The sequence below is a fragment of the Hylobates moloch genome, unplaced genomic scaffold (genome assembly GCF_009828535.3).
Source record: "Hylobates moloch isolate HMO894 unplaced genomic scaffold, HMol_V3 SCAFFOLD_11, whole genome shotgun sequence".
In the NCBI taxonomy this organism is placed as follows: Eukaryota; Metazoa; Chordata; class Mammalia; order Primates; family Hylobatidae; genus Hylobates; species Hylobates moloch.
The window spans coordinates 22,646,173-22,660,941 of NW_026652286.1; the positions used below are offsets into that span (position 1 = coordinate 22,646,173).

A 14,769-nucleotide genomic window follows, 5' to 3' on the forward strand; every position below is an offset into this window, starting at 1 on the left:
TTCTTCATGTTTACCATTTATTTAATAGGGAAATGGAATTGTATTCATGGAATTTTTGTGGGGTTAAATAAAGACAAAGAACCTGGAATAAATCTCCTGATACACTTTACATGTTCAATAAATCATATGTATTTTTATCATTATGGACCACTCTCTGAAATTATATATTTAACAAGTGGTGGTTGTTTAATGATTAACGTGGTCCATTCAGTTTTGGAAGAAATGTGGTTCTACATTAACTTACTCAGATGCATTTGCATTAATGCAATGCCATCCACATGACACTGAATAAAATGGTATGATCTAATTACACAAAATATAAATAATAATTAAAGTGATAAACTATTTTTCTTATAAAACATATAAATAAACAAAAACTATACATGCACTGTTGGCTATAACATGCTGAAGCAGACTCCTCTCTCTTCTTTTCTTTTCTCTCTTTTACAATACCAGTGTGAAAATATATTCACACAGATATTTTGGAAAATATTGTATTACGATGGATAAATGGCTTTAAATATTTTCACAATTCAGTGTACAGTCATCCCTCAATATCAGCTGGAGATTTCTTCCATCATCCCACACAGATACCAAAATCCATGGATGCTCAAGTCCCTTAAATAAAATGATGTTATATTTATATATAATCTACAGATGCTCTCCCATATACTTTAAATCATCTCTAGATTAATTATAGCACATAATATAATAGGAATGTGATGTAAAGAGTTGTTATACTATATTTTATTTGTTTTATTTTCTGTTGTATGTTTTTCCAAATATTTTTGATCCATGGTTGGTGAAATCCACAGATGTAAAACCCAGGGATACAGACGGCCAATTTTATTTTAATTTGGGGTATTTTTTCTCTGAAAAAAAAAATACAAAATTTAAAACAAAACTAAACGAACAAACAAAAAAAAGAAAAGAAAGAGAGCACTAAGAAGTATTCATTATGGTGATTTGTATAACAGAAATAAAACAAGATCTTGGTCAAACAAAAATATGCTGATTAAATAATGATAAAATAAAATATTTTGTGGTCATTAAGACAACGTTTTTAGAATGTTTGTTAATATAAAAATGCTTAATCTGGTAGCATATAATATGAAATTATATAGATAATATTACACTAATACAAAGCAATAAATGTATATAAAACTGATAAAAATAAAATATATTAAACTCGGTATTGTCAAATGTCATAGCACAATGATAAAGTTGGAGATGGAAAGACGCACAACTTTATTGATGTGCTTTGACATTTTGCTGGTTTCCTTTCCTTTCTTTCTTTTTATTTTTTTTATTTTTTGACAGGGTCTTGCTCTGTCACATAGGCTGGAGTGCACTGGCGTGATGATAGCTCGCTGTAGCCTCAACCTCCCTGGCTCCAGTGATCCTCCCACCTCAGCCCTTCAAGTATCTGGGAGTACTGGCAAATGCCACCACATGCAGATAATTTTTTTTTTTTTTGTATTCTTTATAGAGGCAGAGTTTCAACATGTTTCCCAGGCTGGTCTCAAACTCCTGTACTCAAGTGATCTGCCTACCTAGGCCTCCCAGAGTGCTGGGATTACAGTTACAAGCCACCGTGCTTGGCCCTAGAGGTTGGTTTCAAAATAACAAATAAAGCCTACCTATTTGTTTGGCCATTGTTGTAACTATCTATTTCTGTCTTTATCATTTCTATATCCATTATATCTACCTCTCTCTGTCTCTCTCTTCCTCCTCCTCTCCTTTCTTCCCCCTCCCTTTTTCCCTTCCCTTCTCCTGTCTCCCTCCTTTTTCTTCTTCTCCCTTCCCTCTGTTTTTCTTTTTTTGTTTTTCCTTTCTTCTTTTTCCCTTTTCTTGAGGGGTAGGACTGACATGTCATTTTCCAATGATATATTTCCATCTATATAATAACTGCTTATCTGTGTACAGCTGGCATATAGGGCAATATACAGGTTCATAAAAATATAACATTTAAATTTGAAAAGTGCCTAAAAACTTAAGGTCTTCATTCCGTATCAATTTCAAACTCAAATTATTTTTCTTGAACTAAAGCAAAAGTTCAGATATCATTTCTCTTTATGTATGCATAATTAAATAATATAATTTTACTTGGGAAAGAATGGATAGAGATGTAATAATTTGTGGTGAATGATGGATTAATTATTCAAAAGAATCATTTTATGTCTAAAAAAGAAAAAATATCAAATATTAGTCTGGAGAATTATTTAAAACAATACAAAGAGTAGTACAAGTCTTCAAAATACCGTCATCATCTCAAGTAAAATTCAACCTAATTAGTAAAGTACCCAAGATCTGGAAATTCAAGTAATAAAATATGCAAATTAATCAGGAAAGCATGCACAAATTCAACTGCATCAATATGCGGTTCACTCATTCAATTATACAGGAGACCTAGGGAGAAACACAGCTGGGTCTGTAAATTATAGTGGGATAAGCCACAAATACATCTATTAAAATGACTAAACACTGCCTCTCAGATACACATCTTCACCAATACCTCTAGAATAACCTGTTTGTTTCTGTGATTTCTGGCAATAAACCCCCAACTGACACAATATTATCATATGAACACAAAAGCAATCATGGTAACAACAAAAGTATGTAGTTGAGACAAACCTTGGTAATTACATAATCTCTGTGTGTGCAAAAGAACACTCAATCACAGCGTAGTGCAGGAGACTCTAATCCTGTGATGTCTCTAGTCATTATTAGGAGTCCCACAGTAAAGCAGGAAGAATCAGCTTTGGAGTCATGTACAAATGAATTTGAGTCCCAACTCTATTTCCTATTATTTGTGATAATGTGGGTAAGTTCATGAACATGGAAATTTCTGGAATTTGGTATCTCATTGGAAAATAAAATTAGGTACCAATAACGATGAAATTGCCAATGTTAAATTTTGACATTGGAGAAAATAAATCAACAAAAAGTAGATTACTATATTTCAGCAATATTTCAGATAAAAATTTTAATTTGAAAAATAGACAAAGGATCCAATGACAAAATAAATTATCCTGAGACAGAGAGAGGGAGAAATAGAAAAAAGATGAGGAAGAAACAAGAAGAGGAATGGGAAAAAGGAGGATGAGGATAAGACAGAAGATAAAAGATTAATGGAAAATCCGCTAATATGTTGTTATATGGCTTTTTATTCTATATCACTTTTCTTTTTATTTATACTGTTGAAAACTTCATCACAGAACAGCATTTGCCTATGGCAAAGTGGGAAATACCAATTTAACCTTCTTTTATCTCATTTGTTAAATGATGATAATGATATTTACCTTCAAAATGTTTATATCACAGTGAAATGAGACAATAAAGGTAATCACAGCAATGTGAATAAACAGATAGTCCATCTTAGGTTAGAATTTTGCTACTATCTGAATATTTATGTCCCCCCAAAATTTATACATTGAAATCCTAACTCACAAGGTGATGGGATAAGGCATTGGAGCCCTTGGGAGGTGATTAGGTCATGAGGGTAGAGCCTCATGAATGGTACTAGTGCCCTTATAAAAGAGGCTTCAGAGACATCATCTTACCTCTTCTGCCATGTAAAATTACCGTGAGAAGATGGCTTTCCCTAAGCAAGTGGGCCTCACCGAACACCAAATCTGTCAGTGCCTTGAACAAGGATTTCCTAGCCTCTAGAACTGTGAAAAACAAATTTTCTATTGTTTATAAACCACCCAGTCTATGGTATTTTGTTATAGCAACTCTAATGAATGAAGACAAATTCTTTTTACCTTTATTCGTTGTATGAACTTGGGAAAGTTAGTTCAACTTACTGAGGTTCTGATTCTTTATCTGTAAGCTAGACAAAATAATACCTACCTCAATCAGATGCTAGAAGAGTTGATTACATTGTTTAAAAACATACAAAGGTTCCTAATGGAATATCTTGCATATATTAGGTGCTCAATGTAGGTTTTATCTTTCATCTCCCTTTTTCAGTTTTCCCTTCCTTCAATCAAAATTTCTCTATATTGCCAATAAGTTTGATTCCTATCATAACAGAAGCACTGATATTCACTTTAAGTTTACACTTCTATGGTCAACATATTAATTCTGATCATTACAAAATCTTGACATTGCCAAAGAACTTATTGCTGGAGATTTTCCCCCCAGTTCTTTGTTTCTTTTCCTCTCCTCCTTTTGTGTTTATGATTTAACAGGGTAAGTAAATAGTCTCAGTAATCAAGCATTCATCCTGCCTTGAGTAACTTTCACCTTGAAGGATGCCTTTTACTCTTTTTTTCCCCACTCAAGGCAGAAACATCAGATCAATCAGCCCATCTAATCTAACTAAGGCATTCAATTGCTTCAGAAGGTCTTCATTATGATACATGCATGTGTTTGACTTCAGTGCAGATATCCCATTTGGAAATTATTTATGGAAATAAAGTAGTATATTTAGAATGATTTTTTCAAAAGGGCATGATGACTGAATTTATAATCACTGAAATGATTACAAAAAGATAATGTCCTCTTTTGCTTTTTATTTATTTTTAATTATACTCTATTCCTGCTCTCAGAAATAAAGAATAAAACTTTAAGAATTAAAGCAGATGGAATAAGTTTTCAGAAATTCATTGTCAAATTTTCATTTACTTTGTATCGTTGACCTTGCCAATTGCTATGACTTTGTTGTTATTAAACACTTCTTTATACTTCGCTAAAGAGATGAGTCGTATCTCTTATGATTTTACTCTAAAAGATTAAAATAACTCAGAATAATTAATGCAACTATACAACTGGTAAATGTGAAATTCTACCAACAAAAAACTATTTATGACAAATACAAAAATCTAGTTCATTCTGCATATTTAAATAAGAGATGGGACAAGCTATAGGCTAAAAACAAGCAAAATTTTTATAATATTACAAAAGAGAAAAAAAGTAAAATTGAGTACCATGCTACTTAGAAACACCAATACGTTTTGACTGAATTTTTCTGTGATGCCAATTTACATAGTAAATTGATTTTTCACATTTATTACAGAACAATGTTTTAGTGCTGGTTTAATATTTATAAGTTAAGAAACTGAAAAGCAAGAAGTGAAAAGATTGAGAATGTAACATTAAATCAAGACAATGACTCCAAATTTGTTGATGGAGCCGACGGCAAGAGTGGTGGACTGGAAGGGAAGCAAGTTCTGACATCAATGTCCCTGAAGCAGGTGCCTCTGGGCAAGCCACCTTCCCTCTCTGAACCTTAATTTACATTACAAATATTTTTATAGACTTTGCCCTCAAATTACTTATTATCTAATTGAAAATGAGAACCTTATACAAATAATCAAAATACAAGGTGTACTGTGATAATGGACAAAATACGTTCATCCAGCAAGGACAATGGAAACCCAGAAAAGGAAGTCCTTATGTGTCTCATAGGTAAATGGGAGGGGTAAATAATTATTTATCAGATTATGCTTTGTGTTTGCACGTTATTGTTTGGCCAATGATTTTTATAATAAATATTAACACAGTTACTGGGTTATTTTCATTTACCATATTAATAGATTAACCATTTTTCTTAAGCTTTCCGTACTATTTATGGAAATAAATTAGGTTAACATGTTTGGATGCTTAAGGTGTTATAGAAAAGTAAACATGGAGATTTATATGAATAAAATATAACATTTTTCCAAAGACCATTGGAAACTACCGATCATTCCTACCCTATTTGGAGGGATTCCTGCTTCTTCTTGAAAAAAATACCACAGTAGGACAATAAAAAATGGTTCTAATGAAGCCAACCTCTTCAGATGGTCTGATGGAATGTAGCCCAGAATGACAATGCTGTGTGGTCTCTCAGTCCAGTTACAGCAGGGCATGACTTGCCTAGAAAATTATGTTAACCAAGCATTGCATCTACCAACAACTCATCCAAACCATCAAATGCCACAAAATGCATGTTGGATATAATAGCAAACTAGATTTCTTATATCTCAGCCAAAATTGTTTTAACATGAAAAAGCTGGCATAATTTTCTACTTGCAGCTCTAGAATTTATTTTCTGCGCATTTTCTCTTCTCATTTCCCTAGGCAATATTTTTCTGTTGAATAGACTCCCTTTGGTAAGGGACTCGCAAGCAGATGTAATGGCAGGAAATTGAGCTAGTGCTCCCAGTGCTAAACATAAGCCGTCCTTGTTTTTCATTTCCTCAGCACAGTAAGAAAAATTAAATGTTTGCTACTTATAGGAGTCAGAAACATTGCAAAACACATTCACATTGAGTATTAACTCTTAATTCCTAAGTGAAAATTAAGATACAATGTTCAACGTCTTTAATTCTTGATATGCTATTAAACAATATGAGGCACATTTGCAAGCTGCAGGAAAATGGGATGGAGTAGACACATCCTTTGCTTTCTCAATGTGACTCCAATATTATCATTTAAACAAAGCAGCTTTAGAGTAACTTCTACATACCCCAAACTGATAGTCGAATATGCTGCTAAGAATTTAGTGATCCATTTCAAGTTTCTTAAGTCTTCTTTAAAAAGGAATAAGGAATCCGAAGGCCATTTTCTAAGTGATCCTGCCTGGTTTACACAGGGCATACCATAGACAGGAAGTGGAACAAAGCAACAAAGATATCTAAAAATAAGCATGTTTTATATAGAATTTTTATTTTATTTTATTTCATTTTTAGAATTATATCTAAAAATAATTCCAAGTTTGATTCTTTGGCCACAGAATATTTTGAGACTTTGAGTATTAAAACTTCAGAGCTGCTTCTTAAAAGGAACTAATAAGGATATCTATGATATGGTTGAATGTGACATATTTAATATCTATATATTTATATAATAATCATAATAAACCTGCAATAAATGAACAACAAAATTTCTCAAAGTGCAGTGGCATGATCTCAGCTGACTGCAACCTCTGCCTCCCAGGTTCAAGTGATTGCATTGCCTCAGCCTCCCAAGTAGCTGGGATTACAGGTGCCTGCCACCATGCCCAGCTAATTTTTTGTATTTTTAGTAGAGATGGGGTTTCACCATATTAGCCAGGATGGTTTCAATCTCCTGACCTTGTGATCTGCCTGCTTTGGCCTCCCAAAGCGCCAGGATTACAGGCATGAGCCACGGTGCCCGGCAATTTCTCAGTGTTTAACATGAAATATTGACAGAAGAAAATCTACGTGGGATTATTACAATAATACACATTCCTGGGCTCTTTCCCTGACCAACAGATTAATAATACACGGGAATGGAAATGGATCTTGAGCATAAGCAGTTTTACCAGTTGACTTGATGATTCTTAGTATGCTAAAATTTGAAAAATCTTCATCTACCTTATATTGATAAAGCGATCTGAATACAAAGTCCCTTCCCAGAGCGACAATGTTAGGAAACAGTGAAGTCAGTATACACATCTAGGTTTTATGTAGTTCCCATGCTTTCTCGTCTATGTTATTCAGTCTCAGGTATGACCAACAGGAATCAAAATGCATAATCTTTCTCATCTATTTACTGAGAGACTGCATAGCGTCCTATCAGCTTCCGGGGGGTGAGGTTGCTGATAATTATAGAATCCTGAAATTGAAAGAGATGCTAACATGATCAGTCTATCCTCCACACGAATGCCTCAATTCCTGACTACATTCCAGAATGGCTGCTTTTCATTATTCTATCATATATTATAGTACTTCCACCAACTGCTAATTCTAGTTTCAGATACTTTTCATTAAGAGTTCATTTTTATATTTGACTAGAAAATTATTATTCATATAGCTGTTTCTACTAGCTACATCTGGTTCTGCTGTGTAAAGTAGCACTGAATAAGGCCACTCATTACAAATACATTACAAATACAGTTACAGTATTTAAGGTTGCTTTGGTCATATTTTAAGTTTTTTCATTTGATAAATTAATTAAAGTATATAATTCAAAACATTTATTGAGGTTTTTTGTGAGAGGCATAGCTTTGCATAAGGGAATGGAAAGTAGTAATTATTGAGAGCTTCCTACGCTAATCATATGCTAGCTGTTAAGCTGGGCTATCTCACCGGATCCTTTGGACGAGTTATATTAAGCATTCGTCGTTGTTGAACCTCAAAGTGTTATTTCTAAAATGAGACGGAATTTATCAGTGTAGACTGATAAGCAAAATTAGATAAGATATTTGTCTCCTTTATTCTGGATGTAGCATCGCAACTGCTTAAAATCAACACTGCAACTACCTATAGGTGATGTGCAAATCTCATCACAGTTTTACTCAGAGCTCACAGTCACTTAAAACTCCTCAATCTGATAGATCAATATACAAAAATTACTTGCATTTATATATATAGCAATTAACAATCTGGAAATGCAATTAAAATACTACATTTGCGATACTACAAAAAAGAGAAAAGTACTTAAGAAAAATAAAGACAGAAGAAATGCAAGACTTGTACCCTGAAAAACTATCAAACATTGCTGAAAGAAATTTTAAAAGATTAAAGTAGGCCAGGCACAGTGGCTTACGCCTGTAATCCCAGCTCTTTGGGAGGCTGAGGCGGGTGGATCACAAGGTCAAGAGATCGAGACCATCATGGCCAGCATGGTGAAAGCCCGTCCCTACTAAAAATACAAAAATTAGCTGGTCATGGTGGCAGGCACCTGTAGTCCCAGCTACTCAAGAGGCTGAGGCAGAAGAATCGCTTGAACCCAGGAGGCAGAGGTTGCAGTGAGCCGAGATTGCGCCAGGGCACTCCAGCCTGGTGACATAGCGAGACTCCGTCTCAAAAAAAAAACAGCATTATTAAGATAATGTTTTGGTCTTATTATTTGCAAAGAAATGTAAGGGACTCAGAGTAGCCAATACAATCTTGAAAAGGAACAACAAAGTCACAGTACTCTAAATTGTAGACTTCAAAACTTACTGTAAAGCTACAGTAATCAAGGCATACCTGTATAAAAAATCTCATGTTTTTATCTCATCCCATAAATATATACACCTGCTATCTTACCACTAAAATTAAACATTAAAATCAAAACAAGAAAATATGGTATTAGCATAAGGATAAATCAATAAAAAAATTGAAAGTTGAGAAATGAACTCATGTTTGTGGTCAGTTATTTTTTGACAAAGATACTAAAGAAGTTCAATTAAAAAAGATATTCTTTAAAAATGTGTTATAAAGACTAGGACAACTGAATAACAACATGCAAATAATAAATGCAAAACCTTACCTAACACCATCCACAGACACACACAAAAAATTGAAGAATATTGATCTAAATGTAAGAAATAAAAGCACACACATTATATAAGAAACCATAAGAAAAAAAATCAGTGTGCTTAAACAGGTAAATAATTCTTTAGATATGTCAAAAGCATGAAGAATAAAATGATGAGTTGAACTTTACTGAAAATAAAAGCTTGTGTGTTTCAGAAGACACAGATTAGGACTTCAGGTTCTGCTCTGACACGTAAAGGTCTTGGAAGCATCCACTTCCACCTTCACAACAAGCAAAAGGCTGAACAGACTGATAATAATTTTTCTTAGATGTATCAAACAATTAATGTTACAAAAAAACTACCACCCCCAAAACTAGTGAGACCATGAATACAGAGTACACAGACAAGCCACCTAAGTGAAAGCTGCTGGAGCCAGTAGTTGATGAGAACATTTATGTAATATCTTTAATAAATTTCTGGAGGCCGAGTATGGACTACCATGAAACATAAAAACTCCTAGAGGCTTAGTTTAAGGTAAGGTAAGCCCTCACTACTGAGAATTTTACCTTTCTGAGAACCATGAGGTTTTAATGGTGAAGATGAGAGAATAGAGAAGCACCACTTGTGCTTGTTCAAAGGGGGAAAGAACGTACCAATTTTTCAATATAAGCATAAACTTATCATCAAACCCAGCAATTCTACATCTAGGTGTCTACTCAACAGAGATTAAAACATAGCCATACAAAGTGGTTTATGCAAATGTTCATAGCATCATTTTTTCATAATAGCTACAAATTAAAAATAATCCAAAAGACATCAACTGGTAAATGGATAAAGAAGTGTGGTACACCATACAATAAAATGTTTTTCAGCAATAAAAAGGTACAAACGAATACAAAAAGAAAGCATGTTTGTGGTTGCCTGATGCTTAGTGTGGGGACAGGGACTCACTGTATTAAAAAAGAAAAAAAAAATGCATGTGGGATCATATTAGGGAGATGAAAATGTTCTGGAACTGGATAACAGTCCTGGACTCAGCAAACGTGATGAATGAGTGAAACATACACTTATATGGGTGAATTTTTATGGTATGCAAGTTATATCTCAATAAAGCTCTTTTTAAAATTATATATTTCAAAAATAATTAGCTTCATTGTACCTTTCACCCATTCTAATTATTAACAGAGTACCAATCTCTTCTGTTCAGAAGTAAATAGAAAAAAGTTAACCAAAAATATCTCCTACTCTAGTTTTCTTTCTTGATAATGATGATGTAATTATTTTAGCCAATAAAACATCTATTTGGGGCTCATGTTACACTTCATCTTTATACCCACATCTTCATTTGATCACAGAATCCTGTGGCTCTCTCTTTGAAATAGCCTTTTCATTGCTTGTTCCCAATTGTTCCTGTGATTGCCTAGATTCTGGTTCCTATTTAATCTCACTTTAATTATTTTTAAATTTGCTAATTCAGTGGTTTTTGGATTTCCGAATTCATTACAACTGAAAATCAAGTTAAAACAAGAAATAGGAATAAAGTTACTTTCAATTTTATTAAGTAAGGACATTAAAAACAAAGTAAAACTACATTATATCCTACTTTTTGTCCTTGTATAAAACTAAATAGCATTCATTCAATATCTGATTAAAGGAAAGTCATATAAAGGCATAGGTTAAGATTCTAAAACACACCCCAAAATAGACAAAATATAAAGGTATAAATGTGATAAAGAATTTTATTTTGTGATTTTAAAAAATGAAATTAAGTTCTGCCTTCTTATTCAGTTTGGACATTCAATAAAGCAACCCAAATTGGAGCTTAAGTCTCTAGGCTGGTAGAGTCGGTATTTTTATATTGCTACATTAAAATGGAAGTAATACATTTCACAATATTTAATGCAAATTAGAATATTATGGCTAAATTTAGACAAGGCAAAAAACAAAGTCTCTCTAGTTTTATTTATTAAAAATTTCCAGATGAATTGCTCAGAATCTGACTATCTAAAAGCTCCCCAGATGGTTCTTATGAATGGGAAATCTATTATTAGTGAAAAATGACCTATATATTTGAATCACCTGGAGGAATCAAAAAATTAACATAACTAATGTCTAGACCTTACCCACTGAGGTGCTGAGGTAATTTTTCTGCAATGGGTTGTGGGCATCAGTATTTTGTAAGTACTCTTCGGTTGATACTATTCTGGAGACAGAGCTAAGAAGTATTGATCTAGAACTTGAAAACTGATGTTCACGCATGTCCCACTAATTCCTATTACTCACACCTGGTTTATGTCATTCACTGTATTACTTTCTTCATTATTATCTATACTTGAATCTGCAGGCTCTGAATACCGAGCACTCCATGTACTAAAAGGTGTAGCTTCTTAGGAGTAGAGACTCCAATAACAAAAGTCTAGAGGACAGAAGTCAGGTTAGTGGAAGAACATTTATGTTTCTGCTGGTGGAGGCAGCTTTTTGAAGACCCCCAGGTCCAGATTGAGACCAAAACAAGATAGTATCTGCTTCTGGAACTTACTAAGGACAGAAGAGTTATCACTGACAAAGGAGAAAAACAAAAGTAGAAGAGAGCAACAAATAACATATGAATAAAACAATTTATGATTTGAAGCAGGCTTCAATAAGAAAAGTAGACCAGAATGTTGCTTTGAGGAATCCTAGCAAACCACATATAAATTTTCTATTTTGCCTCCAATGAGAACATGTTTTCATGTAGTTTCAAAAATATATATCAAGAAATAAAAACACCATCCTTAAAATTAACACCATGGTCTTATCACTCGATTGAATACAAACATTTGAAAACCTGAACTAGCTCCCTTGTTCAAATTAAATTTCTTAGCTTGGGAATCCAGGGCCCCTCACACTCTAGTCTTCAATGATTGTTGTGGGCACATATCCCACCATTTTGTGTATTACGTTTTTTAGCCATACTGCTGTGATATTTTCCTGCCTTGGCAAATTTGCTCACTGTCAAAGACCTACCCATGCTTCTAACTACAGTAAAAATCTTCCTTCCTGCCCAAAGCCTTTTTGACTCTCTCCTGCTTTGGAAGTAAATTTCAAGCATTTTATTTATACTTCTTATTAACTTTATGTTCTAACTTGTACAGTTTTGATACAAGTTTAAATAAACAAAGACTTGAAGGCAAAACTGTTGAGTAATTCATTTTTCTAAATCCACTTTGGCAGCCAGAAGAGCAAAAAGAGATCGCTTGTTTAACTTACTTGTCTATTCCTCCTTATCATTATTATATATATTTTTGCTGCAGCCTGATTTCTTTCAAGCATAAATAGTTTCATCAGATACTTTTTGAGTTGGATTAAAGCCTAATTTTGAATCTATTCAACACAATTGTTGTCACTTGCTATTCTCAAATCTAAATGTAATAGATCCATTAGCTTAATTTGGCCAAAGTTCAAAAAAATAAAATTTCATTGCACTTTTAATGAGTGAAAAGACTCATTGAACAAATTCCATATTTCCTATCATTTGAAGGAAATGAATCTCCCTTCTTCTACCATGATGTCTCTGTATGCTGAGTGTATTTGCTTTACATGGAGAAATACATCCTATAAGGTTTTTTGTTGGTTTTTGTTTTTTTTTTTTTTACATTTTAACAGCTTTCTATCATGTAGCCATGGGAATGACGACCTTACTTAGCCTGTGATCATCCACTTACCTCTCTAAAAACTCATATTCATAGTTGTCCTAAGAATCTGGTTGCAATGCTTAATGGAACACCTACCTGATTCACACCAAAAGAACATTTACCTTCTTATATTTAAAAGTACAATCCTTAGGTAGTAGATATTACATATAAGTAGTAAGTTTCAAGGTGGCATCAATTAGAATTGTTAAAATGCTTATACTTTGTTCTCATGTCTAATACTGTAAAAAGCATCTTAAATTTTTCTTACATCTTGAGAGTCACAGGCAGTCGTACTTGGATTTCCTTCCTTTGTTGACTCAACTTGAGAGCTCTCATTGTTTCCAGAAGCACTTTGTTGAGGCTTAGAAAAGACGAAGAGAGATAGAAAGAAAGAGATCATTAAATACCAGAGAAATACTTTGAACAAATAGATCCGAATCGTTATTGTAACACATGAAATAATATTATAGCAACATTGCAATCAAAATAAAACAATAAAATGGAAATTTGTATATATCAGATACCATAAAATATACCTTGAAAAATTTTTAACTTCGAAATTAAATAAATAAATTATATTTAATTTTGCGTTAGTGATGTCCATTGGGATTATTTTCTCACTGAAAATATTTATTTCTTCCATGGTAAGATTTTATTTTAAGGATTCTAGTCCCTCACAAAGTATATATCCTGTCCTTTCTTTTTATTTTAACCCCCAGTATATGGAGAAATAATATGTGAATAAGAAAATAACCTGATTTTCTCGATAGAAAGAATACAATTCGTAACACTTCATAATTTACATAGTGGGTTATATTAACTCCAATGCTTTACTAACTAATCAAACTCTGCTTTATATTTCCAGAAACCCTAAATATTATTCTAGAATTCATCTCTCTAGAAACACAATTGAAAAGAAGAGAAGAAAATGAGAAAAGAAAAGAAAGAAAAGAAAAGAAAAGAAAGAAAAGAAAAAGAAAAGAAGAGAAAAAAGAAAAGAAAAGAGAAAAGAAAAGAGAAAAGAAAAAGCTGTTTCCTACTTCTGGTAAGAAAAGGGTATGCCCTAATTGTTGTATATAAGTACCACTATAAGTAGGTTTAAGATTATCCTTCTTGGGGATAGCTGATTTGAATATTGGTGTTACACTCAGCTCCTCAGTCCATGAGGGTACTGTTTTAGGGCACACAAAATAAACTAGTAAATGCTAATTTGCCTGAGTCTGAGATTTTCATCACACCGCATCACAGGAGAGGAAGAAATGAGGTTTCTAACCATTAGGGGTTGAGGAAAACTAGGACACGGTCTGGAGAGAGTACTCAAATCTCACCCAGGTTGTTTTACCTGCACTACTTTCTACACAGCACTCTCCTGACTTTTCACAGTCAAGTACATTCTTTAGCAGAACATTTTTACAAAAACAATATCTTTATAAAACTAAAATCCAAGAACAGTTAATAAAGCTGATAGACTATTAAATGTAAAAAAGAACATGAATAAAGCAACTAGAATATTAGAAAACAATAGAAAATAAAGTAATTAAGTTCACTAAAGTTGATCCTATATAAAGTCACCCAAATGCTGGACTCTGGGTATAACAATAAATAAATAAATAAATAAATAAATAAATAAATAAATAAATAAAAAAATAAAAAGTAAATACATTCTTCTTTATTTATACCTAAAGAAGTTTAACTTCATTGGGTGAAATCCAGAAGGCATTTAGTGTTTTCCACCTCCAATACTCCCTTTTTCTTTCCTGTTTTTCCTTTGTTTAGGAATCCTACATCTGACCTCCCCTCTAACTTCATTAGGATTAAAAAAAATTAAACTAGAAAACAAAAGTTCTTCTTTCTAATCCTATTAAATTCATTCAACAAGCTTTGGAGTTGCCCTTT

The 14,769-nt window shown here is 33.0% G+C and overlaps 1 protein-coding gene across 2 annotated transcripts in view; it reads right to left on the reverse strand.

Moving 5' to 3' along the window:
• Positions 1 to 14,769, reverse strand: part of LUZP2 (leucine zipper protein 2) — a 602,481-nt gene that overhangs the window by 18,114 nt on the left and 569,598 nt on the right. For both annotated transcript variants that reach the window (XM_032166390.2, XM_032166391.2), the window contains one exon: positions 13,142 to 13,234. In XM_032166390.2, the coding sequence (XP_032022281.2) occupies positions 13,142 to 13,234 (93 nt within the window). The remainder of the gene's footprint in view (positions 1 to 13,141; positions 13,235 to 14,769) is intronic.